This window comes from Chamaea fasciata, unplaced genomic scaffold (assembly GCF_029207755.1).
Source record: "Chamaea fasciata isolate MVZ Bird 193981 ecotype frontalis unplaced genomic scaffold, bChaFas1.0.hap1 SCAF_6, whole genome shotgun sequence".
Classification (NCBI taxonomy): domain Eukaryota; kingdom Metazoa; phylum Chordata; class Aves; order Passeriformes; family Sylviidae; genus Chamaea; species Chamaea fasciata.
In genome coordinates this window covers 42,258,398-42,283,348 of record NW_027094091.1, presented here as the reverse complement: position 1 = coordinate 42,283,348, position 24,951 = coordinate 42,258,398, and the positions used below count along the sequence as shown (strand labels likewise).

Sequence of the window (24,951 nt, the reverse complement as noted above, 5' to 3'; positions counted from 1 at the left end):
ACTTTTTTTAAGACGGTATGACTTTCAGCGTTTAAATTTGTTGGGGTGTATCAATAGGAGGAAAGCTGAAATGGGTTAGAGGTTTTTTGCTAATTTGCTGTAGAGGAACTCAAAGCAATGTACAGTGCCTGCCAATTATTGTTATTTAGATTTAAAATATATCCAATGCATTGTTATTCAAAGCAAAGAACATACTTTGTGCAGTTTTTTGTACTGTATGAGACCTGCTATGTGTTTAAAATATTTGTGTTTTCTTCTAGTTTGGCTGGAATAGGGATGACTATGACTTGCTAGCTGCGGGAAGGTAAATGATAGAAGAAATGGGGTAAATCTATTTCATATCATAATGTCAAGATATCAACTTTTTCAGCACATACTAATTTTTCGTATTATCACTGCATTAATTTATTTTCATGTTTTTGTTAGGTTTTGAATTATTTTTCAAGGCTCACTTACTGCTCTTGTTTGGAATTGAAATTATAGAAACTTCATTCTGGGACCAGCTTAAGAAAGGGTTGAAAGATTTTATGTAACAGCTTAACTTTCTCTTGTTGTTTGTTTTGTGTCAAGAGATGGAATCTTACAGTACAGGCCACTGATTCCCAGGTTTTTCTGTTTGGCTTCTGCTGTTGATAGTTGGGGTGGTCTCGTGGTTTACTCTGAAAGATGCACAAAAGCAGGTTCAGTCAAAAGGCAGCATCCTGGTATGGTTTTGCTGAAGCTCAGTGTCAGTGCTTCCATTTATAAATCCTTGACAGTAGTTCTAAAGTTAGGAGTCTGATTCAGAAAGGGGTAGAATTATGCCACCTAATTTAACATTGTGCATCATGTATCTGAATTGAAGTCCTCATAAAAGAGTGATTACTTGGGTAGCCTGAGCACACTCTAGAGTTAGTGTTATTGAACCTCTGCTTGAGAAAAAGACGTGGAGAGAAATTCGTTCAGGCTCCACTGAGTTGGGGATGATAGAGATGAAGATTTTCCCCATAATTCTGTTGAATATGTACTATCACAATCAAAATTTGAAAATAATAATATATAATCATAATACATTGTGTCATTCACATTGGAGGTGAGATTTTCTATCTCTTCATTTAAAAATGGTCTTTGTCTATTTAGTTACACACAGTGCAGACTACTAAGATACTGAATTTAGATCAAGATTTAAAATGACTAAGGAAATTTAGTTTTAGGTGTGAGATGATCTTCTAGGTATTCATTTTTTGTAGGAAAATTCTGCTTGTAAAAGTTAGTCCTTTAAACACTGTATTCATCTTTCAGGATCCCTTGTTACGCTTAACATATAATTCATAATTGTATTAGATACTTGCTGAGGAAAATGTTTGGTTATTTAGCTCTATTTCCATTGTAGTTTAAAGTGGGATTGTGAAAATTGATTTTGCATTTTACTTAGTCTTGCAGTCTTTTACTTGGTTTTGCATTTTCCCAGTCTTGCAGGTCATCTCATTGAATGTGGTGCTCAGTGTACAGGTGGAATATTCACTGATTGGCACGCAGTACCAGACTGGTAGGTAAACTTGATACCAGCATACATGTTTGTAGAGGACAAAAGATGAGGTTTTCTGCTTCAGTCTGTGTTGTGAGAACTACTTTTACCTTTCTCTTTTTGGGGACATAATATGTGCCTCTTGATATTTTGCCACCTCAGTGTTACTTTTCTACCAGTTCTGTTTTCCCTTTGGAAGTTTTCCTTTTTGGTCAGACAGAGTCTTCCTTTTGTTAACTTCATCAGATTTTGAAACAAAAAATTAGCTCTTTGATTTTTTTTTTCCCTTTTAAACTTTTTTTTTTTCCTGTTTCCTTCAGTATCCTCTGCTTTTTGAAAAGATTTATTCTTGACTTTCATGTATGAGTGTATTGGAAAAAGACCATATTGATATTTTGGATGCTGTTACAATAGTCTTCAGTTAGATCAGTGATGCTAGATGGTCAGTCAAAAATTTCACATGATTTGCCTTGGTAGGGATGAATATATGCGATAGTTCTGTCCTGCTGAATAACCTGATGAACACAGATGTGTTGGATGGTCAGTCCTTCCAATAAGTTCTGTGTGTATCTTGTGTTCAGAACTATTGAATTTGAGTTACACATAGGTGTGTCGTTCTGCCTGCTGAGGGAAGCCTGCATGTAGTTCTGGCTGCAGTTACTTCTGTATTTCTTGGGATGACAGGGAGGAATCTTGTCCTGTGCTGTATCATGAGAAAGGCAGCTCTTTTATGTGATGCAGGAAAGGGCTGAAGAGCAGCAGGGAGATGCAGGAGGGAAGAGTGCTTTAACACACAGCGTGTTCCTGCTCGCAAGCTGACTCTGGTCCAGGTGGATGAACCAGCAGGACTGTGCCCTGCTGTCTAAAGAGCCATAGGGCTGCCTGGATTTTTTCTTCTCCTTGTAGTGACTGCTTCTGATTCAAGAGCGTGGTGCTAAAAGATGTGTGTTGCTTTTCTGGGTTCCTGAGAACTGCTAATGAGAGGTGGATGCATGTATGGCATGGAAACAAACAAGATCAGACATTTCTTCTCACCTACTGGAAGGCTACTGGACAAACTGCACTCACTCTTCACTGTTGTATTCTGTGGGAACTCAAAGGAGTGAGTTTATAGTAACAAGTCACTCTGTTTGGTTTGGAAGTTTATGATTTCTGTTCTCGTGTCTCTCCTAATTTAATTATGCTGTGTCAATAAACTTCTTATAATCTTCTGTAACTGTGACTCCAGAAGACCTTGCTTTATAAAGAACTAAAGCGAAAAAACAATGCTAATTTTCTTACCAAAATGTTTGGTACATCTTTATTTTTAAGGATTTTTCTGTGAGGAGTGTCAATCTGGCTTTAAAGAAAAAGAAAGGAAACTTGAATATATTAAGTTGTGAGCTATTGGAGTGGGAATGGCTCATTTTAAAGATGAGTTTATGTACACAAATATGCATATCTAGTAGTTTTGTATCTCTAAAATCACAGAACTTTGTCTAAAATCACAGTAGACTTGTGTCTTAGAGCTGGCTGATGCTCAATTGAATCTCTGTTAAAGGACATAGAAGTTTAACACCTGATACTGCTCTGTTGCCTTGTCCCCATTGAAATGGGTACATACCCTGAAACCATACATGACTGTATTTGTGCTAATTTAACAGTTATTTATTTACCATCAGTTTAAGTCTGCTAAAAAATTGGTCATGGTGCCTTAAAACTAGTGAGTTTGTTTGGGAATTTTGAGTCTTAGACATGTAATTGATGAAATCTTTAAAATAAAATAATGTGACACGTCAGCCTGTATAATAAGCCGCTAAAACCAGTCAAAACCAGTATAATATGTGAGCTTTGATTTTAAGTTTTGAGATGTAGAGTGGAGATCCACTTCACTAACTGAAGTTGTGATCCAGCACATCCATTTAGGATATGGGGAGAAGGAAGACAGGGAAAAGATTAATTGGATACATTTTGGTTTCCTGCTAAATAATAGTTTGCTATATTAATGCCCAAAAGCATGGAGGGCAAATACTATGAAAGCTCTTGGGATGCAGAAAAATGTGTTTTCCATTTAATAGTTTAGTAGTAACCTGTTCTCTCCTTAGCTTAAAGAAACTTGGTGACGCATGGGGTTTTCATTGTTTAGATAGTCTGAATCTGTTTTCAATGTGTGCAGATAAAGCATGATAATAACGTACTTCAGTCTCAGTAGTGACCAAAACATGCCATACCTGCAGCCACTAACACTAGCTATATTGCAAATATGTCAACAGAGCCCTGACAGAGTCAGCAGAAATTACTTGACTGTGTCTGCTAATGATTTCTCCCTCATTTAGGAAAAACTACATTTTTAGCAATCTCCTGAAAATAAGTGCATAATTTAGATCTCAGTGTGCATGTGGTACCTCGTGTTAAATCTTAATCAGCCCAACTAAATCAGTAAATAGGAGGGGGAAGAAGCCAAGTTAAATCTGTGTTTATCATTTATATGCCATTCACATCCGTGTTTCCCACTCCAAGAGTGCATTTGTGCAGCCAAGAGCAGAAAACCTATCCCTTGCACTTAACTGATGTCTGGTAACTGAACACTGGAGGGCAGCCTCTCTCCTCACACCTTACTGCAGAGCGTGAGCTTGGTTAGCCTTAGACTGGCGTCGATTTTTGGTTGTCTTTGGGGTTTTTTTTCCTCCCCAAGAACAGTAGTCCACATGGCCCTTCTGTCTGAGAAGGACTGATGTGTATGATTTTTTTCTAACTTGTAAACAAAACCCAAAGAATTTGCTACATTTCAGTTTTATAAATCTTATCTGTCTGTTGTTTATGCATAAGCAAAAAGAGTTAACTGTGTAAACAAGAGTCCTTTAATTAATCTAAATGAAGCCAGGCAAGTTAGAGCTTACATTGTGTGTATATACTATCATGTCTCAGTGGGTACTGAGGGACTGGATTGAATCCACTTAATTCATCCAACATAGTTTAGTTGGTGGGTTTTTGGTGTTTTGTGGGGGGGGGGTGGTTGTTCGATTTTAATTTTCTTGAAATGTTTGATGCAGATACTTCTGGGAACTTAATTCCACTGCAAAAGGGTGCTTTAATTCTCAGGAATATTTGTGTGGGTATATTGTGGCCATTTAATGGTTAATTATTAAAACCTAAGCTATTCTTTAATTTTCTTTGTTGTCTCCTTAAAGTGAGTTTTTAGTGTGAAACAGTGAAGTGCATGTTCCAGCTTGTGACTCTCCAAGTTACTTTAGCTGATAGAAGCCAAACTTACTTGCTTTCTCTGTATTGGCCCAAGGCACTGGGTGTATCTCCTTGATGCATTTGACTTAAAGGTGGGAATCTTAAAACTGTAAGGTTTTCTCCAGTTTTCCTGAAGACAGAGAGACAGGTAGAGGGGATAGATGCTGTTTATTTTTCCAGTGAGAAGGTGTCTGCTTGACTCTTCTTTTGTGTGGTTTCTCTGCTGTTTCACAGAGAAAGTGCAAGAAACCATTAGTTCATAGTCTATAGAAGAGTAATGTGCATTCTTAAATGCTGATTTTAAGTTAGTGTTATCAAAAAAAGCACTTACTCATTTTCTATTATTTGTACAGCTATACACATCAGCAGATGGTCAGCAGAAGTGATAATACATCACTGCTCCCTATTTAATGTCTATTGCACAGCTTCCAGTGGGGAATTCATGCCATATGTGAAAATGAACTGTTTTGCCAGAACTACATTGATAATTCACAGCTCTCTATTTAATTTCATTTGTCCCCAGACATTGCTGTCTCTTGCTATTATTTAGTGCCAGTAGGTGATAGTACATTGTTTTGTTTTGTTTTGAAATGCAGGAGAGAATAAACTAAGGCTGATCAGTAGAGTAATCATTTTGAGGAGATGATAAACACTGACATTTTGCCCTAAGCCAGGAGTGTACAATGATTGAGACTGCATAATCCTCTGGCCTGGGATGACCAACAGGGTAAGTCAATAGCTGTAGTCTCTTAAGGACTGGATCTAGATTTTTTTCTTTTGGGACTAGAAAAAAATCCAGCATGGAAGTCCCATTCAGCAGTGTGGAATGTTTTTTTTCTCTGTAGCACCATCTATTCCAGGCAGCTGAAAACACCAGGCAGCTGGTCTGTGTAGCCTGAAATTGTCTGGCCACTAGAAGCTGAGGTACAAGACATAGTCTGAAATGCCCTAGTCAGAGTGGATAAGTGATGCAATCAGCAAGTCTTGCCTAAAGCAGAATTGCATGTTAGGAAACATTTTGGTATCTACGTGTAAAGAGATGCTTATACCTTTATTTTATAAGTTTGTGCTGATCTTGCCTGATGTATTATCAGTTTTGGACTTGTTAAAACACTGCTAGAAGTGGTAGGAGCTTCTGCTTTTTGCCTAATAGCATTCTGGTTAAAATACTTACGGAAGGAGTTGAGAAGCTTGGCTTAGAGCTCTCCTTGGTGTGTCATTCACCAAGTCACGTCCCAGGAAACTGCATTAGCTGTAAAGCTAAAAGTTCATGCCACATCTTACTTGGATCCTGGGTCACTTCCCCATCACATGCATTGCTGTAGGGTTGTGTTTGCATTCTTGCAGCAACTTCCCCTGCAAGTAAATGTACTAGACTCACCGTCCCATCTTCCGTTGCCAGTAATCTTAATCGAGCAGTAGTGGCTAGAATGAGGTATTGGTTGAGGGATTTGACACTTTGGAGGGATGAAATTACGTGTTCTGTCTCAAGTAATGTTTCTCTCCCTGAGCCAAGGCACTGGTCATGGGTTTTACTTTTCTTGTAATTCAAATGGTGTAAGAAGTGTGGCAAATCAAGAAGGAAGTTTATTTTGATGGCTCCTCAGAGGCTTCTGAATAGTGTCCCAGAGTAGACAGGGAGGAGATCTCTGCTTAGAGAGCTCAATTTATCACCTGTGACATGCCCATAAACTCTAACATTTCTGAGAGCCAAAGCTGAAGAAAAGGCAGCATTTTACATGGAAAAAATTAATCCAAGAGTAAGTTGTTGGCAGGCAGAGGACTTGACAGGAGACTCAGATTCTCGATTGCTTTCAGAGTAGGCTGATGAGATGATGGCTTCCAGTTTTGTAGCTTGGTTACTCCTGTGCTGTAGGTCTTCATTAAGACCTGCTTTAACTGTTAACTCCCATCTAGGCCCAGCTTGGAGGGTTTTTCTGAGGTGTAATCTTAGCTTGGTCTCATTCAGTGCTTTGGTTTATTAATGTGTATATTATATATACATTTATGTGTAATATAGTATAATAGATTTACTTGTTAAGCAGCAAACATGCAACCTGAAACGGACCTTTTGGATTAAAGTATGGTAGTTGTCATCTCCCCTCACAAACTGATGTGTTTTACTTGTGTATATTGACCCTGTGCTAAAAGAATTGCTTTAATATTTTAAAAATAGTACTTGATATTTATGTCTAGTACTGTATTTTATTAATTTATATAATTTAATTAGAATTAATTCTATTAATTCCCTTTTGGAATTGTTTCCATTGCTTGCTACTGCCTCATCCTGCATAGGGATTTTGTCACTAAACTGATGCAATTCTTTTATTGTTGAAGGATGCCACTTCACCAAGGTACCTTTGGATGCCATGACCGTAGTTGCTGCTAAAGTTCATAGTTCTGTGGCTACTCCCCTGCTACACTATACAGAAGTACAGCTTGGCTATGTGTTATGGACAGCCTAAAGGTGGCATGTTCCCCACAGAGCAGATGTCATGTAGTGTGTAGTCATTCAGCAAAACCTGCAGGTGAATCAGGTAAATAGTCACTGTTTTAAAAGTGGAAGTGCTGGTCAGGGTGATGGTGTGACTATACTACCTGTGGTATACCTGAGCCAGGCAGCTACTGCTGCTAAAGACTTCTTTATGCCAGGTTTAAGTAACTGTCATTTGACTGTATTATAAGAGTGACAGACCAGTTTATTTCCAAGGTAAAAGTTGATTTAAGTAATGTCTTTTAGCAATGTACGAAATACGTTTTTGTCTTAAATGTGTGCAGGTTAATGTGGGTTATTACTGCCGTCTGCTACAAGATAGTACTGGATATTTGTATGTTCCCAGTCATCCGGTTACAGTACAGGTAGAGTCCAGGGGCTTCTTACTCAGATCACTGCACCTCTGTGTGGTGAATTGTTAAAAAAGCGAGGGAAGCTTTCAGAGCTGGCATAACCTAGGGGAACACACATCTTCTGCAACTAACTGACAATACAGAAAAGGTGGTGTACTCTGATGGGGGAACAATATTTGCCCTATTTTGACCATATTAGGGGGTGAAATTTCTCACTTTGTTTCACTATTGTATTTGGGTTTTGTTTTTTAATGGTTTGGGGGTTTTGAGAGTGGAAATTGGGCAAAATGAAGTTGAATCAATGTTAGTAGACTGAGTGGTTCAGAATAGGAAGTTGAGTGTCTACAGGTAACTTCTTCCTTCAAAGCAAAGATGGCTGGGGAGTACTGTAAGAGTTGGGTGTGCTGATGACTGAGATCAGAGTGGGCCGCAGCAGGGATACTGGGTGTCCGTGCAGGGAGATGGACTGCTCTGGGTGATCTGTCTTCATGGGAGTGATATCTCTTCTGGGTACGTGATCTGAACATGCTGCATTGAGCCTGCTAGCAGGGCACTTGGTGCTGTTGCCTTAGGACAGATGGTTGATAGGGTCAAGCACACAAACATGGCACTGAGAGGGCAAAAGCGTCTAAATGCTAGCGTTCAGTCGCTGATTCTGCTCTGTTACACTGGCAAAATCATGATGCTTCCTCTGTGTGTCTCCTTGCATCTAAAATTGGGATAATTACACGTTACTCTGTTACCATACATTAATGTTCATGACCAAGAATTGAGGGGTTTCTTGGGTGTTGTTTTTTTTCTATGTTACACCTCAAAATTTTGGATGGTACATACTTTCTACTACCATCTTTCTCTCTTCTCTTCCCCTCAAACCTGCCCCCCCCCAGAATAGCCTGTATATAAAATTTTTGATTCCATTAATTTCTTTGCATTCACCAGGGCGGGTTTTTTGTTTCCTTTATCTTTTTAATGCTGTAAATAGTTTCAAAGACCAGTCAAATGAAGTATTATCTTTACTGATATGATTTGGGATTTCCAGGTGTCCACCAGCTACCATACTTCTCAAGTTTGTTTGCTATAAGTGTTAAAAGTTGCTGATCTCTGGTAACATCTTGTGTCTTAATCCTTTTTTAAAATAATGGAGTTATGTTTGAATATTCTCGATGATAAGGCATCTGCTCAAACTTCCATGAACTTTTACAAATGTCCCTTAAGAGTTCACTGGTATTTTTGCTTACTTTCTTCCAGACTTTGTGGATTTATGTTATACAAACTGCGTTCATGTAACCTTTGCTGATAACCAGTACAGTTGTATGTTCAGCACATTGTTACTACTACTACCACCCAAAAATAATTAAATTGAGGGATAGACTGGTTTCAGTTTGTATGAAAGACCTGAAGGTCATTGGCTTTAATGAGTGTGGTAAAGTTCACCACCTTTCATTATTATGACCTTTTTAGAACAGTTTAGCTTTTGCAGGGAACTATATCTCTTTAACTCCTCTTTTTGTGTTCATTTAATGTCTGTGGGACATTTGTACAAATTTCAGACTTCCTGTGAGAGGGAAGGGAACAGCAGGTAGCCTTTTTAGAAAAAAAACTTTGCCCTCTTATTTTCATTCTCAGGTACTTCTGAAAATTCTCAGTAAATAAATAAATGAATTCTCAAATTCTCTGTAAATAAATGAAAGGCTTTTAGCTAGAGAAACAGATGCCTGGATCTTGTCCACATAATCCTGAAAATTCTGCCCTGCTGCTGTAATGACCAGTATGTGCTTCTTATTATGAGTTATTTGAACACTTTTTGTTTATTTTACTTGTGAAAATGTGAGGAAGAAGAAGAATATTTTAATTTATGAGCATGTTCATAATTTCACTGCTTTTCTTTTTGTTGTGCCGTATAATTTTCTATTAGTTCTGTCTTCTGTGTGCTGAAGATCTTAACTTTCATGTCTTTCTGTTCTCAGATTATGACTTTCCTGTGTATAGACATGTGAAATTATCCTTTGTATGCGTGGTTATTCCTGTTTCCTACTTCCCTTCATCTCTGAGGTTCCCACCGCACTTTGTTCTTCCTGCTTTAACTGCCTTTTTACAAATCCAGAGTGCAAGATGTACTTAGATGTCTTCACTGTCATGCTATGTGTGCTGCTGTAGCCAAATAGGGCTAGAGTCAAACACTAAAATTTTACTCCAAATTTACATCTTTAATTATAGTCCTCTAACTCTTTAAGCTTTTTTTTTTTACTTGAGCTGTTCCTGTTAGTGTTCTTCTCCGTTCCCTTCCCTACATCCATGTTTGCAGGTGGTATCTCTTGTTTCATCTGTGTCTCTTCACCAGACAATAGACTACTAATAGACTTGTATTATTTCAGTTGAGCAGTTTGTTCAGGATTTTTTTTTAGTGTATGTTTCTCTAGAAACAACCAGATAAATCATAACTCTTGACAGGTATTACTTAATTGGTCATTACTATAAAATTCTGGTGTGTTGTTAATGTTTCTTTTCACTTTTCCTTTGTATTTATAGGGTTTTTCTCTTAATGTTTTTCACATTCTAGGCACAACATAGGCTTTCCCATTGTAGAATGTTCCTCTGAAGGAGACTTTATTCTTTCCAAACCACCAGACACAGGGGGACTAATCTCTTTTGGCACTGTAGCTGAACAGTTGGTGTATGAATTGGGCAATCCTCAGTGTTATCTTTTACCAGATGTTACATGTGACTTTTCCCAGGTTTCCATCACCGAAATTCCAGGTTAGTCCTCTTTCATGTAAAGATATTTGTGTTAATGAAGTGTGTTACCAAACAAAAGCAGCTACTTTGTAGTCTGTGCATATTTATTGTTAAATCAGTTCCTTAGAGTCATGCTGTATTAAACTGATACTTTCAAGGACTTTTGCTAGAAATTGCCTTAAAAATTTTAAACATAATCTTATTTATCTTGCTGGCTGACTAATTTATACTTTTGATCACTACTCCTTTTGCTTTACTTTTTAATGCATGCCTTGCACCTGTCAAGTCCTTAAACTGTGTATTCAGTGTGAGCAACATCGGGACAGCTTCACTATGATTTCAGTGTTTTTTTAAGCTGGAGCTAAATTCCTTTTCTCAAAAAAATGTTTTGTACATGTTTTTAGTTAGGGCATTTGAAGTGTTGGTAACAATGAAAGGCTGTGTCTTTCAAAGAACTACTTGGTAATGTTGGGTTTTTTAGACAGCTAGGTGGATCATAGCATGATTAGGTACAGGATTTCCACCAGAGAATCTTTTCTTAAAAAGCCCATTTGCAATCCTCAAAACACTTAACAGCCAGTAGACTAACGATGAATATGATGTATGTTGAGGATTTAGCTTCAGAAGGAAAACAAAAAACCCCCGGGCTTAACAGATTCAAAGAGCTGTAATTTGAATAAGACAGCTCGAAAAAAATTTTATCTACAGTCATCTAAAGTTTACTTTTTACTGCATCTATATGATATTTTTTCCTTCTAATGGAACTTACTTGTGACAGGATGCCAAGTGTCTTTCTAAAGCTTAGAACAATCAAAATCTCAAATTAAAAAATTAGTGGGATAAAACTGAAAATGTGGTAACATAAAAAGTATTTTTCTTGAGTAATAAAATACCATAACATGGTACAGTGAATCTTCTGCTCGTGCAACATAACCAAACAGCAGTCTGATAAGACCAACTTGCTTCTCTTAGCCCCTAGACTTTTTAAAAAAAGAAACCCTAACCTTCCTATGAACTTTTAGCTTGCAAATGACCTGATATGACATGTTTGAACTTAAAATGAACTTTCACATGAACTTTCAGTTAGTCCTCTTAGAAATATAACAGATGGAAAATGGGCAGATTGCTTAAATATTTTAGTTTAAAGTGCTTTGACATGTACACTAGTAAAAACAGGCAAGCTATCTAATTTTGCTGTTTATGTTGCCAGTTTTATTGTCCTGCTCGATAATTTGCAGTGTTTGAGTTGAGAGGTTCTTGTTTTCTTTTTGTCAATGGATGCTATGCATTTGGTTTTGTGGTATTTTTTTCTTTGTATTATGCTTTCACCTGGAACATAAAACTCTTCCAGATCTTCACCCTGAATGGAGGGATGTAGTTCTGTATTGAGAGAGTTAAATTAACCTCATGCCAGTTTTGAGTGAGAGTGATGATGTTATTTGAGTGGTGTGTAAAATTTGTACTAGTGACATTTACTTTTTTATATCCGTTCTGATCTGATCTTTTCAGAGTGTTTGTGCAAAGCTTTGAACTGCTGCTTAAATATTTGCAAACACAGGTTAGGCACAGGTGAACTACACTATAATTCTGTCTCAAACATGAGGTGCCAATCCTGCCCTTCTGATTTTCAACAGTAGCACCTACTGATTTTCTCCAGCTCAAGCTTGAACCTGATGCCATCACAGCAATTTTCTGCATTTGTTTTTAGCATTAATACTCCTAATACTGAACATGGTTGTTGCCCTAGGACTGTTTCTGTTATTGACAAGAAAGCTAAAGTTAAATTACCCTCCACTTACTGAGGTCTCAGCCAATAGCTCTCACTGCTTTCTCACCTTGTTCTGATTCTTTTATCAAGTGAGGGACAGCAGTCCACTCCAGCCAGCTGCAGTAAATTGTATGCTCTGTGTGTATGTGTAATAACTGCATGTTAAGAGGAAAATAACTATTGAGTCTGATGTCCTAAGGCTGCTTTCTTTGTTAAGTATTTTTTAAGTGCATGAATAAACATTTCAATCGCCCTTTTAAAAGGCTCCTGGAAGTCATAAATTTAGCGACCAGTTTGCTGCTGTTCTTTTTGTGGCGGGAAGGACTGTTCTCTGAAAGGTTCTTTCTTCTGCAGCAGTGCAGCTATCAGTGATTTGTTTTTTAATTAAGTGCATTTGATTAATATGTATCACAAAAGAATGTCTTTGAAGTTATATTGAGGAAGCTGAAATACTGATTTTTAACCACTATAGGTTTCGATGGTGGAGCAGTGAAAGTTTGTGGAGCAAAAGGATTGCCTCCTTCAGCATTTTATAAGGTATTACCTCATTTTGTGGCGTGAAAGATACATTTTGATTTATATACTTACTTGATTTACAAAATCTTACATTTTGGAGAAAATGCTAAAACCTAGCACTATCCTCATTTTCTCTGCCTCAGGAGTAAAAGAAAGAGGTGGAAAATTTAAAAAGGCAAACCTTGTTTGATACATAAAAACCTGTTACTTTGTTTAAAAAATGTATATTTGTATAGATAAATGATTGCCAGAGGACAGTTACAGCCTTTCAGTACTGAATTCCATATAACTTCATAATCCCTTTATCATTAGGTAAATGGCACTTATCTTGATGGCTTCAGAGCTACTGCTGTCTGTCCAGTGGGAGGCCCAAAGGCAGTAGAAAAAGCAAAACGCACTGCAGAAGGTATTCTGCAAAGGTTGGTATTTGAGACTTGGAAGGGGTTCTGGCTTTCCTTTTTTTTCTTTCCAGAGGTGATGTAAATAGAACAGTGACGCATGATGGCAACATTACTAACTTTGTAAGAATCCTAGATGATTATAGTTTTCCTTTTGGGATGACATTTCAAGACTTAAGTAGCATTTTCAAGAAACCTGTTTTCAGTATATAACTGCACTTCAGTTACATTTGACAGTGAGAAAAGTGCCAAGTACATTTGAAAATAGATGGCTGGAGAGAAACTCAAGTTAGTGAGGAGCAAGATGTGATTGAAATTAAATTCTATTAAATGCAAGAGATACACCCACATGAAACAAGTTTTCAGCAACTTTCACAGAACTTTTTAATGAGAAGTCTTACTGATACAAAATGTAGAAAGTTTGCTGAGTTTGTGTTTAAAACACACTTATTTTACTACCTTCTAAAATGTGACCCAGTGAATTTTTTTTGGTTTTTTGCTAGAACAGAGTTACAATTCCAGGGCAGAGTGATAAACTTTCAGTTGTATTGTCATGGGGGTATATTTTGACAGTATGTTCCTCTTAAATATAATTCCATATCAGGAATCTCTCAGTGCTTACTCCAGTAGTTCTAGTCTTTCTAGTTAAGAGATCTGTTTCCTTGTGCCATATTTCATATAAAGCTTCCTCCTCATCCTGTTGTAGACCCATGCAGAAACTACACCTGGAAAGTCAGAAATCCAAGGTTTACTGTGAACTTGGAGTGATTGTTCACTTGCCTGTGTGCAGCACTGTGGTGAAGGATGAGTTGTCTGACTTCCCTCAAGAGATATGGCAGATGAGAGAAGCCTGATAGGGGCTCTGTAATTGCAAATGCTAAAAGCTTGTGTCCAGGAGCTATTGAGAAAATCAAGGAAGTGTTAAATACAAAGACTCAGAGACTCAGAACCTCTGAAAAGCCTTTTTTTCCTGATTATTTCGGGAAAAAAAAATAGAATGGGGTGTTTTCCATTTCATGTTTGCTCTTGGACATTATTTCAGACTGGACTATGTGAATCTTTGTCTGATTGAAACAGAGTGTGGTGCTGCTGCTGTCTCTGTGACATCTAGAAATTATTTCAGCCTGTTCACTGTGCTTTCTGGAGTCAGGGGAAAGTTGCTGTAGTTGTATTTAGGACAACAGTGATACATTAGCAGTGTCTTCAAAATGTTCCGCCAAAGCAAAAAATGTTGCTTGTTCCACCAAGAATATATATACTAATAGAATTCCAATTTTGCAACTGATAAAATCTTTTATACAGCTGCTTGACAGAGTTAACCTCTGTTGACCACACAGGGCTACTTCAGATAATCATTTCAAGACGGTTTTCTAATAAAAGAAATCATTTGTTGCAGGACTCGTCTTATTTTCAGTCAGCTTGGGTATGAAGATTACAGTGCAGTTAACATACAGGTTTTAGGATCGGAAGATACATATGGACCCCATGCTAGAAGGAGTATAGATGGTGTAAGTATGCAGCGGAGTGTTCTTAAACTTTTACTAACCTCTTTTAATCTTTCCATATTATCTTTTCCACAGCTTTAAAGGAAGTCACTATCGTTCTGGGAATTTCACCCCTTCATGTTGCAGAGAACTCACTGTCACTACTTCATGTATAAAATTAACACTGACAAGGTCTTTGCAATATTGCTTCTTCCAGAAGCACTGATAGGAAATATTGCAAAAATGTTGTTGTATTCTGTTCTGATATTCTCCTAAAGAAATACCTTATTATAATAACTTCCGTGGCATAGACTTAAATTGCATTAGATGTCGTGCTAAAAGACCACATTATAAATGTTGTAATCAGGAAATCTCAGCATTAATGTTGCCTGTACAACTTCAAAATTTCCGGTGAGTGCTGCCTGAGAAATAATCTTCAGCTATGTAATTCTGCACTGTGCATATGTAAGAATATGAATGATGACCATAGCCACTACAGCTGTGATATCCATGGTCTGCTTTCCTAATCTAGAGAAAGAAGGTCCTTTTTAAAGGAAAAAGACTGTAAATCATGTCCTCACTTAGACGCAGTTTAAATATTTAGACAGTTTAGTTTGTTCCAAAACAGTAGCATTTAATTCTTCTTTGTCAGTGGCAGTCTTGCAAAACTCTTAAGGTACACGTGGCAAAACTCAACTCTGAGTTTGTTCTTACGAGTGCCGACATTTAATAGACAACAGTTTGTATCTAAAGGAAATGAGAATGTGATGTAGAGAAGGACAGTAGACTTGTTTCTAGTGAAATTGAGCGTTCTTAGAAATTGTTCAGGTTATATCTGCAGCTATTCATTTCAGTGCTTGAGTTTCAATTTCCTTCAGCAAAGCAGCAAGAGTTGCTTCCTGAAGACTGAACTTTATAACGTGGTCTTTTTCATTTTAGGACCATAAAACCTGCTATTTTAAGTGTCTTACTAGGACTGCAGAATCAAAATTCTGAAACATAGGAACAGATGTTCCAGATGTTTAGCTCTTCTGTGTTCTATTTGTACCAAGTCCTCATTACACATTGTAATGAATTCTTTAATTGAATTGTTATATAGGAAGCTTTCTGTTTCATTTTACCAAGTGAATAGTGAGTTGAAGAAGAGCATTGCACTTCCTCTGAAGAGAGCAAAAGCATTCCCTCCCGATTGTTCAGTTTGCCTTTCTTACTGTGCATTTAAGAATTTTTTTAAATGAAAGAGAGTATTTGTAATACTTTCTGTATTTCCAGCCTCAGTTTCCAGGTCTTATATTAAAAGTAAACAGTGTTATCGCCATTGTGTGTGCGTCTCATACGTGCCTGAAACAGGATGCGAGAGCTAAGGCTGGAATACAGGAAATCGCTCTATTGCCTTTCCCCTTCTTGCTTCCTCCAGCATTTTAGAAGAAACTAGACAGGGAAGCTTTCATCTGGAAAGCAGCCGTGGTAGCTTGAGAAAAAGGGTTGGGGAGTGGAGTTTGCTTTTCCATTTAAAATACTAAGTCATAGAAATCCAAGGAAAACATGTACTCCTTGGGGCTTCAGGTAAGGATAATGTAGTCCCTTAAACATGTCTTTCCATGCAAAATTAGACCTGTTTTTTTGGGTTACAAATCATAGTGCTCAACACCAGAGCTATGCTATGCTAGACAGTATATTAACACATAAGGAAAGTAGTTCGTGCCTTGAAAGTTCTACCACCTAAATTTGAAGCAAATAAGCAAATGTGTAAGTGAATACCAAGACAGGATAAGTTGATCAATATTTGGAGCTCAGTGTAGATACATGGTGTGGCTGGACTACTTCCTATGCACATCTGTCAAACTGGTGCAGTGGTTAGCCTTCGCAGCTGTGAAATCACTGTGTCTCCCAGCCTTAGGTAAGCCTGCATACTGTAGTCTGAGCTGCTGTGTGGAGTATTGACTGGTCCTGACAACACAAAATATCCTTGAGAAATAGGAAAGAGTGGCAAGCACTTTTTTTTTCTCAGACTTCTCTGCCTGTTGATGTGGTTGCCGCTTGTCACTCCGATAGCTTGCTTTGTCAGCACCAGCCCAGTGTGAGCTAGAAAGGGACCTGAATCAGCACTTAGTAATTTTAGTGGTGTTTGATTTTTAGTATCTGCTAAAGGGGAGGAAGGAGTTATGACAGTGACTCCTTCAGTCAGTGAGTTCATGGTTTGGAAATCTGGGATGTGTTTCATGTAAAAGCTACTTATTAATAGTACATCAGGCATTTGAGTTTGCTACATAAAAACTGTATGTGCTCTGTTAGTTTTCTGGTAACCCTTCGTCCAAGACATTAAGACTTTGTTTTGCTGGGGTTTTTTTGGTTTTAATTCTGATACTGTAAGATTAATGGCTTCAGCCTGTATACTCAGTTTTAATACTGGGTTCATCCACTCAAAACAGGATTCAGCTTATTTTCATAGACCATTGTATCTTGCATTTGCAGGCAAGGAGGTAAACATGGAAGTTTTAAATGGAATGTTGATTATGTGGTACAGTTTAGAACCAGAAAGCAAATGTGAATGAATGAATGAATGAATATGTTTTTTTGGAGGAATGTTTCCGGCTGATTACTATTTGTAGTAATTTAATGAATCTTGTGATAGCTTTGGGAACATCGAATGTTAAAATCGTGCATTTTTGGGTTTGTTATATGGCTGCATATTTTTTGTGTATTGATTCCAGTGATAGATCCTTTGGTGGCTGGAAATAGAATTTTTGGGGAAATAAAATTTGAAGTGAGAGACAGTCCTTATCTGCAAGGACAGGTGTTTGATTAGAGTAGGAAGCGCAGTACTGCTTTGGTGTACCTTAAGAAGGGAGTATCTGCTCTTTTGAAAACATGATGGTTCTTACAAGTTCTGTTCTCTCATTTATCTGCCAAGGATTAGGTTTGAATTCTTTTCTGTGGACAGATCTGCTTCCTTCTTGATGCAAAGAGAAGTGAACCTGGCTCTAACTTGGCCCTAGAGTACTCTTAGTGCACTTAGAATAATAACAAAGTTTGTTTGCCAGTTCCACTGACAGTGAAGCCAAGTGTTTGGTTAGTTACAGTACTTGATTCTTGGAGAATGCTGGAGAAAAGGCACAGTGCCCTAGTGACTTGAAATACCGATCATGAGAAGTTAACAACAAATTATAGTGATGGTGGATAAAAAGTCAAGGAATGATTAGACTCTAATGCTGAGCTACAGTCATTTTTCAGTTTTGTAAATTTAACCAATGGTCTGCATCTAAGCTAATCTAATTTCAGCCTTTTTGAAGCAGGGTCCTCGGGAAGCTGTGCTTTGGCTTGCTGTACACCATAAACAAAGAGAAGCTGTAGAAATCTTCTCCAAAGAGATTGCACCAGCTGGAACTGGCATGGGTAATTATTCATATCATCTTCCAAGAATTTTAAAGTTATTTTTTATTCTCTGAGCATGACTAGTACCCAAGAACTTAGTCATGTTAAGCTTCCTTATGTTGTTCATAGTGAAATAATAATTTTTAAAGGTATATAAACTTGATGTAGAAATGTGACTGAATTATTATCTGAATGATAAAATGAAAGTCCTGGAAGTTCACCATTTAGATTCTTTATTCTTCCCTTGCTGCTGCTGCTGCTCCTCCCTGTTTTTTCTTCCTTTTCCTCATCTGTCTGTTTTCCGACATGTCACTGATCTGCAGCAGTGATTTACTTTTTTACTATGCTCCTGAAACTTAGTAATGCTATTAGACTTCTCTGGCAATAAACACCAAGTGTTACTCAACTGGCAAAAATACACCTCAGTGTCCAGCTGTAACACTGCAGTATATGAAGAGATGTGCAGTTTAGAGTTTTGAAGGTTCTCTTCATACTTCATTATCTGGTGTTGCTACAAAGGATTTTTATTGATGCTACTGTACTGCTAACTGTTTAATGTATAGCTGCTTGTGTAAGTAATTACAATGATCAAGTATAATTTAAAAAAATTAATGCTGCAGTGATGGTGCTGACAATCTGCATCATAATTCACAGTGTGTGTTAAGTACCCAACTTAAGTTCTCATCCTGCAGTATTAAGTCTAACATCAAATTATTCTGTCCTCAGCATTTGATTTTGTCATGTATTGCAACTATTGCAAGATTTATGTTTTAACTGATCTGTGAGGTAAAATCAAACCACTGGAATTTAAATAAGTCCATCTTAGTTTTGAGGGTATATTTTTAAGCATTTGCTTAAAGGTCATGTAAGGTGAAATGATCTGTGCTTCTACTACTTGCCAAATGTTTGTTCTAAAAAGAAGCACATTTGGTTTTTGTAAATGTCATTGGTTTTTCTAAATTTTCTAGGGGGCCTGCTGTTTGATTACTTTGAACAAAATTTTTTTTTCTCTTCTACTCCCGTGTCCCTTTTGTGTCACCACTATAACTGAGTTCCAAGCTCATTCATGTATTTTGTGTGTAAGTCATGAATGCTCGTCCCACTTCTATTATCCATTCTAAATGGATTTAAATTTTGACAGCCTAATTTGAGGACTAGAGCTTAGATATTTTGCAGTGGCTTCTGCATGCCTTAATGAAGACTATATCTAGGATTTACTTAGATCTTCAAAATTAAATTCCATCTGCTTAACCTGAAACTCTGAAGTTCCATAGCAAATATAAAATCCTGATTAAGGGAGGAATAGTTAGGTGTAGCCTTAAAATTAAAGAATTAATTTTTTTTCCAATGGGCCAAAAATTGTGTAGAAGTATGCACATTCTTGCATTCTGTGTTATGTGTTATTGTCTTTACAGTGTTTGCAGAGAACAGTTTAATGCAGGTTGGAGTTTTTTTCTTTAAAGTTATATTTGTATGGACAAGGTCAGCACTTGGTCATCCTTTTATTTTTTTTTTTTTTTGTCCTTACAATATAGTTATGATCATGTAGAACTAAGTGTAAATATTCATTGAGATAATACTTTAAAATTTTGCAGTTCTGATGGCTGGTCAGTGGTCAGCATTTACCATAGATGTAAATTGCTTCTAAAGACTTGGGGTTTTCCTTATTCATGAAGGATAGTATTTTCAGTTGGCCCAAACTATCATTTCTGTAACTAGTAAGGGAATCATAATTGAAGTAGTTTCTCCTTTTTCATGATGATTTGTCCATAGCAGACTACAAAAGTAAAAATCTATTCTTACTATTTTTTCTATGTATGCATAGACCATGCCCTAGAAAACATCCTTTTGAGTTAAAGAAAGCTGGGTGGATTTTAAAATCATTACTTATTTGTAAGGTCCAAAACTAATGGACCTGTACTTGTCTCTCCATTCTTAATGTGTGCTTCTTTTATAAAGCAATTGCTGTGTATATAAACCACGTTTGAAGTCTGAAAGTGTTGGTTTTATTAGGGGTTCAGTTTTTTCCTTTTACTGCTGATCTTTGTAGAATGAAAAAGTGAAAAATCTGCTCTAGATGGATTGGGTGGAGTATGTGTAGAATTGAAATTGAGTTACTGTAACACGTGAACATCTGTGCCTTGAGGTGGCTGGCAAACTTTCAGTTCTTGTTATCAGGGCTTTCAGTGATGAAACAAATGCATTCCTTTGTGGAATAGGGTTAGGCAGTCTGCGTGGATGATGGCTGGGGTGGTGGGTTTGTTTCCTAAAGGAACAGTTCAAGCTTTTTAGAATATCCTGTAGAGGTTTTTCTCAAAAAACCCAAATCTGTCTCAATTCATGGAGCTGCTGCTAATGAGCAGCAAGGGAAAGAGGCTATTTCTGAAATCGTCTGAGGTATCTGGTGATAAATAGCACTTTTTCTTGCCAGGTACAGGACTGCAAAAAGGTTTTTGCTCTCTGTGACTTAAATTACTACTGTCAAAGGCTATCAGGACTGTTTACTGACATGCTTCCAAGTGCTTGAACAACCACATAGTCATTATTATTTTTTTTTTTTTAATATGTGGAAAATATACTGAGGCTGCTTCATACAGTCACTTCTTTCAGTTGCTGTTGTGTGGTAAATTTCTGTACTACTACCTGTGCCCATAAACTCTTACATAAGCAGAGAAGGGTTAGGTTTGGGATCTAAATGCTTAGTAAGCTACTTGTTGATGTGGAATATGTATAAAGCAGTGATTAAGAAGAATGTTCCGAATTTTCTTTCTTCAGTGAGATTTAGGATTTTGCAACACTGCCAAAGAGTAATTAGTGGTGTACTAATAACTGCATCAGCTTAATGATCCTTAGTTTCTGACAGTAGTGTAGAATTCCAAACCTTGTTGTGATGAGCAGAACAAGGAATTCTTGATGTTTAATGATCTTAAAGCGGGCATCTCCACAGACAAGACTTGTAGAGATGGTTAAGTGATGTTGGGAACAGAAGCTAGAACTAAGACTGTTGAGACTGTTGTTGTCCTAGGTGAATTCCCTAGTAACAGAACTTGGTGTTCATTTCCCTCCCCCTTTTCCCTGAGCTTTTTCCCTCCTCTCCATTTCATTTTTTGCAAATGATTACAGTTCTGCAGTGTGTCACAGCTTCAGTGAGAGGCAGAGCATGTCCCATGGCAGTGTGGTCACCCTCCTGGGAGGGTCAGTGTCCACAGGCAGAGAACCCAGAACCTGAGCCTTGTGTGCCCTGTGTAAGTGCTCTGGGCAGTCAGCACCTGAGGTCCCATTCTGTACAGTGTTGCACAACTTTTTCTCACTGGACTTTGAATAAAAATAGCTGTAGCTGCTGTCTCTTACATGGATAGAGCATGCCTATCAAATGTGGCTCTGTGCTTTGCACATGGATCTGTGTGATGTAATGACATGTGGCTTTGTTCTGCCTAAATGGTGGCAGTTGCAGGGTTACACACCAAGTGAGATTTTAAGATGAGTGGTGTTTCCTGATGAAAATCCGTTAAACAATGAAGTCCTGTGTTTCAGAGATGGCCTGCTTGGTCACACCCCTCCCAGCTCTCCTATGTTACTTCACTTCCAGGAGGTGAGATAGTGACTATGAGAGTCATTGCAAATAACCCTTCTTGTTCTGCATATTCTTTCAATGAAGAACAGAGGAAAAGCAGGAACAAATTACAAATCTTTTATAATGGACACCAGGGAGGAAGGAGAAGTTGTTGACTTGCAGAGTGATGTCACCTGAACTGGAACACTTCATTCCGTTATTTTTGGACATTTAAGAGTGACCTTTATTAAAAAAAGAGAACACTTTTAGATCTGTACTGGACAAAAAGGAAAAAAAGAAGAAAAAGGAAAATATTTTCTCTTCTGGTTGGACTGTAATAATGGTTGAGGAGTATTGTTTTTAACTATATTCTTCTCTCCCCTCAGTAGCAGTCTGGTGCTTGTTACTCTTAATTGATGTGTAGGTAGTTGTACAGATAATAATCTTAATATATAGCACCTTTCATCCAAGAACCTTTTGCAATCTGTGTAAAGATGATCAACTAAGCTTTCTAACATCTCGTAGCACTGGAAAGTATTCTGTCTGCTTTACAGATGGTTTTCTGAGATAGTGAAAGAAAGCATAACCACAAAGGAATGTGAATCAAGAGTCCTTGGTTCTGCTTTCCCTGTAAGAAATACTGAAGAGCAACTCCACCGATATTTAAGGGGACCAAGCTGTCTAAAAGTCAGGAATGGGGAGTAGAGCAGAAGAGAGATTGAGAAAAGAGATTTGATGGTTCAGAATAAGGGTGGAGAGTCACAAGAGCTCCTGCTGCATCTTTTGTAGTGAAATCCAGAAGCACTGTCACTTCTGGTGTTTCATCAGGTGATTTTAGCCTGCTAGTCACTACTTGTGAAGCTGTTAGCTGGAGTTGGTTGGTAGTTTTATTTTGGCAATACCATATTATGAAAATTACAAGTTGTACATAAACCAGATATTAATTTCTTTAATAATCAGTACTAAAAGCTAAGTTTTGGTGGTTTTAACTTAGGCTGAATTTAAATCACTTGAGCCAGAATGTTTTACCTGTTTGCCTGATAACCTTTTGAGGGAGTTTTCAGTCGTGGTTTTTCAGATTTCACAGGGAACAGCAGTAAAATGAAAATAACTTATCTTCCTTCCTGTGATTAAAAATCACATTACAGTAAATTTGTTGAGGAGGGATCTTCATAGTGCTTCACTTCAGACACTTAAAACTTTGGATGTTAGGTCTTGAGTGTCAGATGTGCTTTTAGCGAATTTAGAGTCTTAATGTCAGTATTCAATAACTTCTGACTTACTTTGCAGCATATTATTTTTGGATATGATAAAATCTTGGGGCATTTGTATGTCAAGGATAGTAAGACTTAGGCCTCATAAAAGGAGAGCATTGTGTAGCTTCTGATCAATTTGAGAGCGCTGATTCCTCCCGCCTCTCCTCCATATCAGTAGGACAACCATCTAAAGGCATTGTGTTGATCTGAAATTCCCAATTTCTTATGAAATCGCATCCTCTGCATAAGAAGAAGGAATGCTGTCTATATGTTGAAATGGGCTGAGGCCTGTGTGTGTTTGTGCTCTGCAATATGCAAGGAATTAGACCTGCAAGAGAGAATTTTGAGATGGTGCATTTTTTAAGAAGCTTCCATAGTCAACAGTGACTGAGATTTTCATAGTTATTCCCTGATTTCTAATGCTTTTTATATTTCCATTGTTTTTGTTGAAAGCCCAGCAGGACACATTATCATACTTCCACAGAAATTGTTTTCAAGTATTACTAAAACTCCAGATGAGACTCTTAAGCCCAGAGAAGAATTTGAAGTTACTGTATATAGACATGCTGTGTTGGAGAGTGATTTGTTGTTTATCTTCTGTTTGGAATGAAAAACATTTACTGTAAACTTCTGTTGAGTATGGTATTTAGTTCACAAGTTCAAACGCTTACTCAATTTTCATTTGGATTATGCTGTTCTCATGAACTTAAAGGGATACAAACTATTAAAAAAAAAAAAGGCCAAACACCTCTTATGCCATCTTTTATTATTTTTTTACAATTAATACTTGAGTTTACCCTTTAATTGATAAAATTATCTTTCTGTTTAGTCCTCAATATTCTGAAAGTCGATAATTGCCAGGATTTTTTTTTAGCAGGAAGCAACGAGTTTGCTTGGCTTTATGCATGTTGGTTTCCTGAAAAAAAAAAAATTAACTTTCAATCTATCTGTAATGTTTGGCCCTAATAGTGGGGTCTTCACAACTGTTTTCCTGTTCTGTAATGTGAGATTCCTATGCTTGGCAGTGGAGAATCCGGGACACATAGGCTCAGATTTTTAAATTTGTAGTAGCTGATGGGAGTTCAGTGCAGTTCTGCAATATTCAGTCTGTAGAAGTTCACCCTCACTTCATAAAAGCTAGCAGACACAGACCTGGTTTGTATTACTCAGTGAAAATGTCTTCATTATGTGTAGTACGGTCAGCCAAATGGTTAGATTTTAAATAATTTCTGTTGATTTAATGTCTTTATGTTGTTTTCTTTAATTCAGATACTTCATTCTGAATGAAATGCGGAACAGAAAAGGCTCAAGAGAAGCCTTACTGTGGGAATCTGGTGTTTATAGTTTGACGGGGGTTCAGTAGCTAAGAAATGTTTTACTAATAGCTGAAATCATGTGCTGACCCTTATTTCACATTAAAATGACCGGAGTTTGACACTAAGATGACAGCTGGTTAATACAACTTGAGATTTTAAAGTGCTTGAGTATATGTAAATATTTTGACTGATGTCGTAAGTGTGTTGGAAGATACTTTTAGAAATGTCCTTGTTGTAGCAGTTCACTGCAGTCCCCATTTTTTTGAGAATAATACTTCTGAAGATAAACTATCTGCTGTTTTTAGAGGACATAGATAGAATAATTAAGAGCATGCAATTGACCCCTGTAAAAAAAGGTTGTATGCATTTTGTACTGGTACTCAACCATATTGTAAGAACTGCTGAGTATAAAATCTGAGATTTCAGATTTCTCTAGTTAGATTACTCTAAAAAATAGTGCTTGACAAATGGATTACTTTGTCCGGTTTTATATATAAAAACATGTATCATTCCTTAAAATATGCAATAAATACATTAATAACCTATTGGCCAAGTTAATTCCATCACTAGAAATGTAACGGTCAAAAGCTGAAAGCTGTTCAGCAAGAGACATCGCTGTATCTTGAAATTCTGTGAAACTTTAAAAAACCCCTTAAGTTTTATTAAACTTAAAGTGCTTAAAGCTTTTTAGATTTCAAGTAGTTGGAGCATTTTCATGCTTCTTTACTCCAAAACATCTTACAAAATGCTTCATGCAATCGAGCATCCTTTGTATATTGCTTAATGGTTTATTCTGTTGAAAGATACACAGAATTGTACAGCAGGGGTTTTATATATACTTTTTTTTTTTTTAACAGAAGTAGATTAAAGAATTAGAAGTAATAATCCAAAATTAGGTGTGACCGTTCAAGTAGGATTGGTCTATGATAGTGGGAATATTAAGGAGGCAAAACATCAGGCTTTTCCACCATCT

The 24,951-nt window shown here is 37.2% G+C and overlaps 1 protein-coding gene across 1 annotated transcript in view; it reads left to right on the top strand.

Moving 5' to 3' along the window:
- Positions 1-24,951, top strand: part of LOC136290775 (uncharacterized) — a 56,730-nt gene that overhangs the window by 6,205 nt on the left and 25,574 nt on the right. The window contains exons 7-13 of the mRNA XM_066185081.1: positions 261-304; positions 1,451-1,528; positions 10,137-10,333; positions 12,553-12,617; positions 12,909-13,015; positions 14,391-14,502; positions 17,775-17,874. Coding sequence (XP_066041178.1) covers positions 261-304; positions 1,451-1,528; positions 10,137-10,333; positions 12,553-12,617; positions 12,909-13,015; positions 14,391-14,502; positions 17,775-17,874 — 703 coding nt within the window. The remainder of the gene's footprint in view (positions 1-260; positions 305-1,450; positions 1,529-10,136; positions 10,334-12,552; positions 12,618-12,908; positions 13,016-14,390; positions 14,503-17,774; positions 17,875-24,951) is intronic.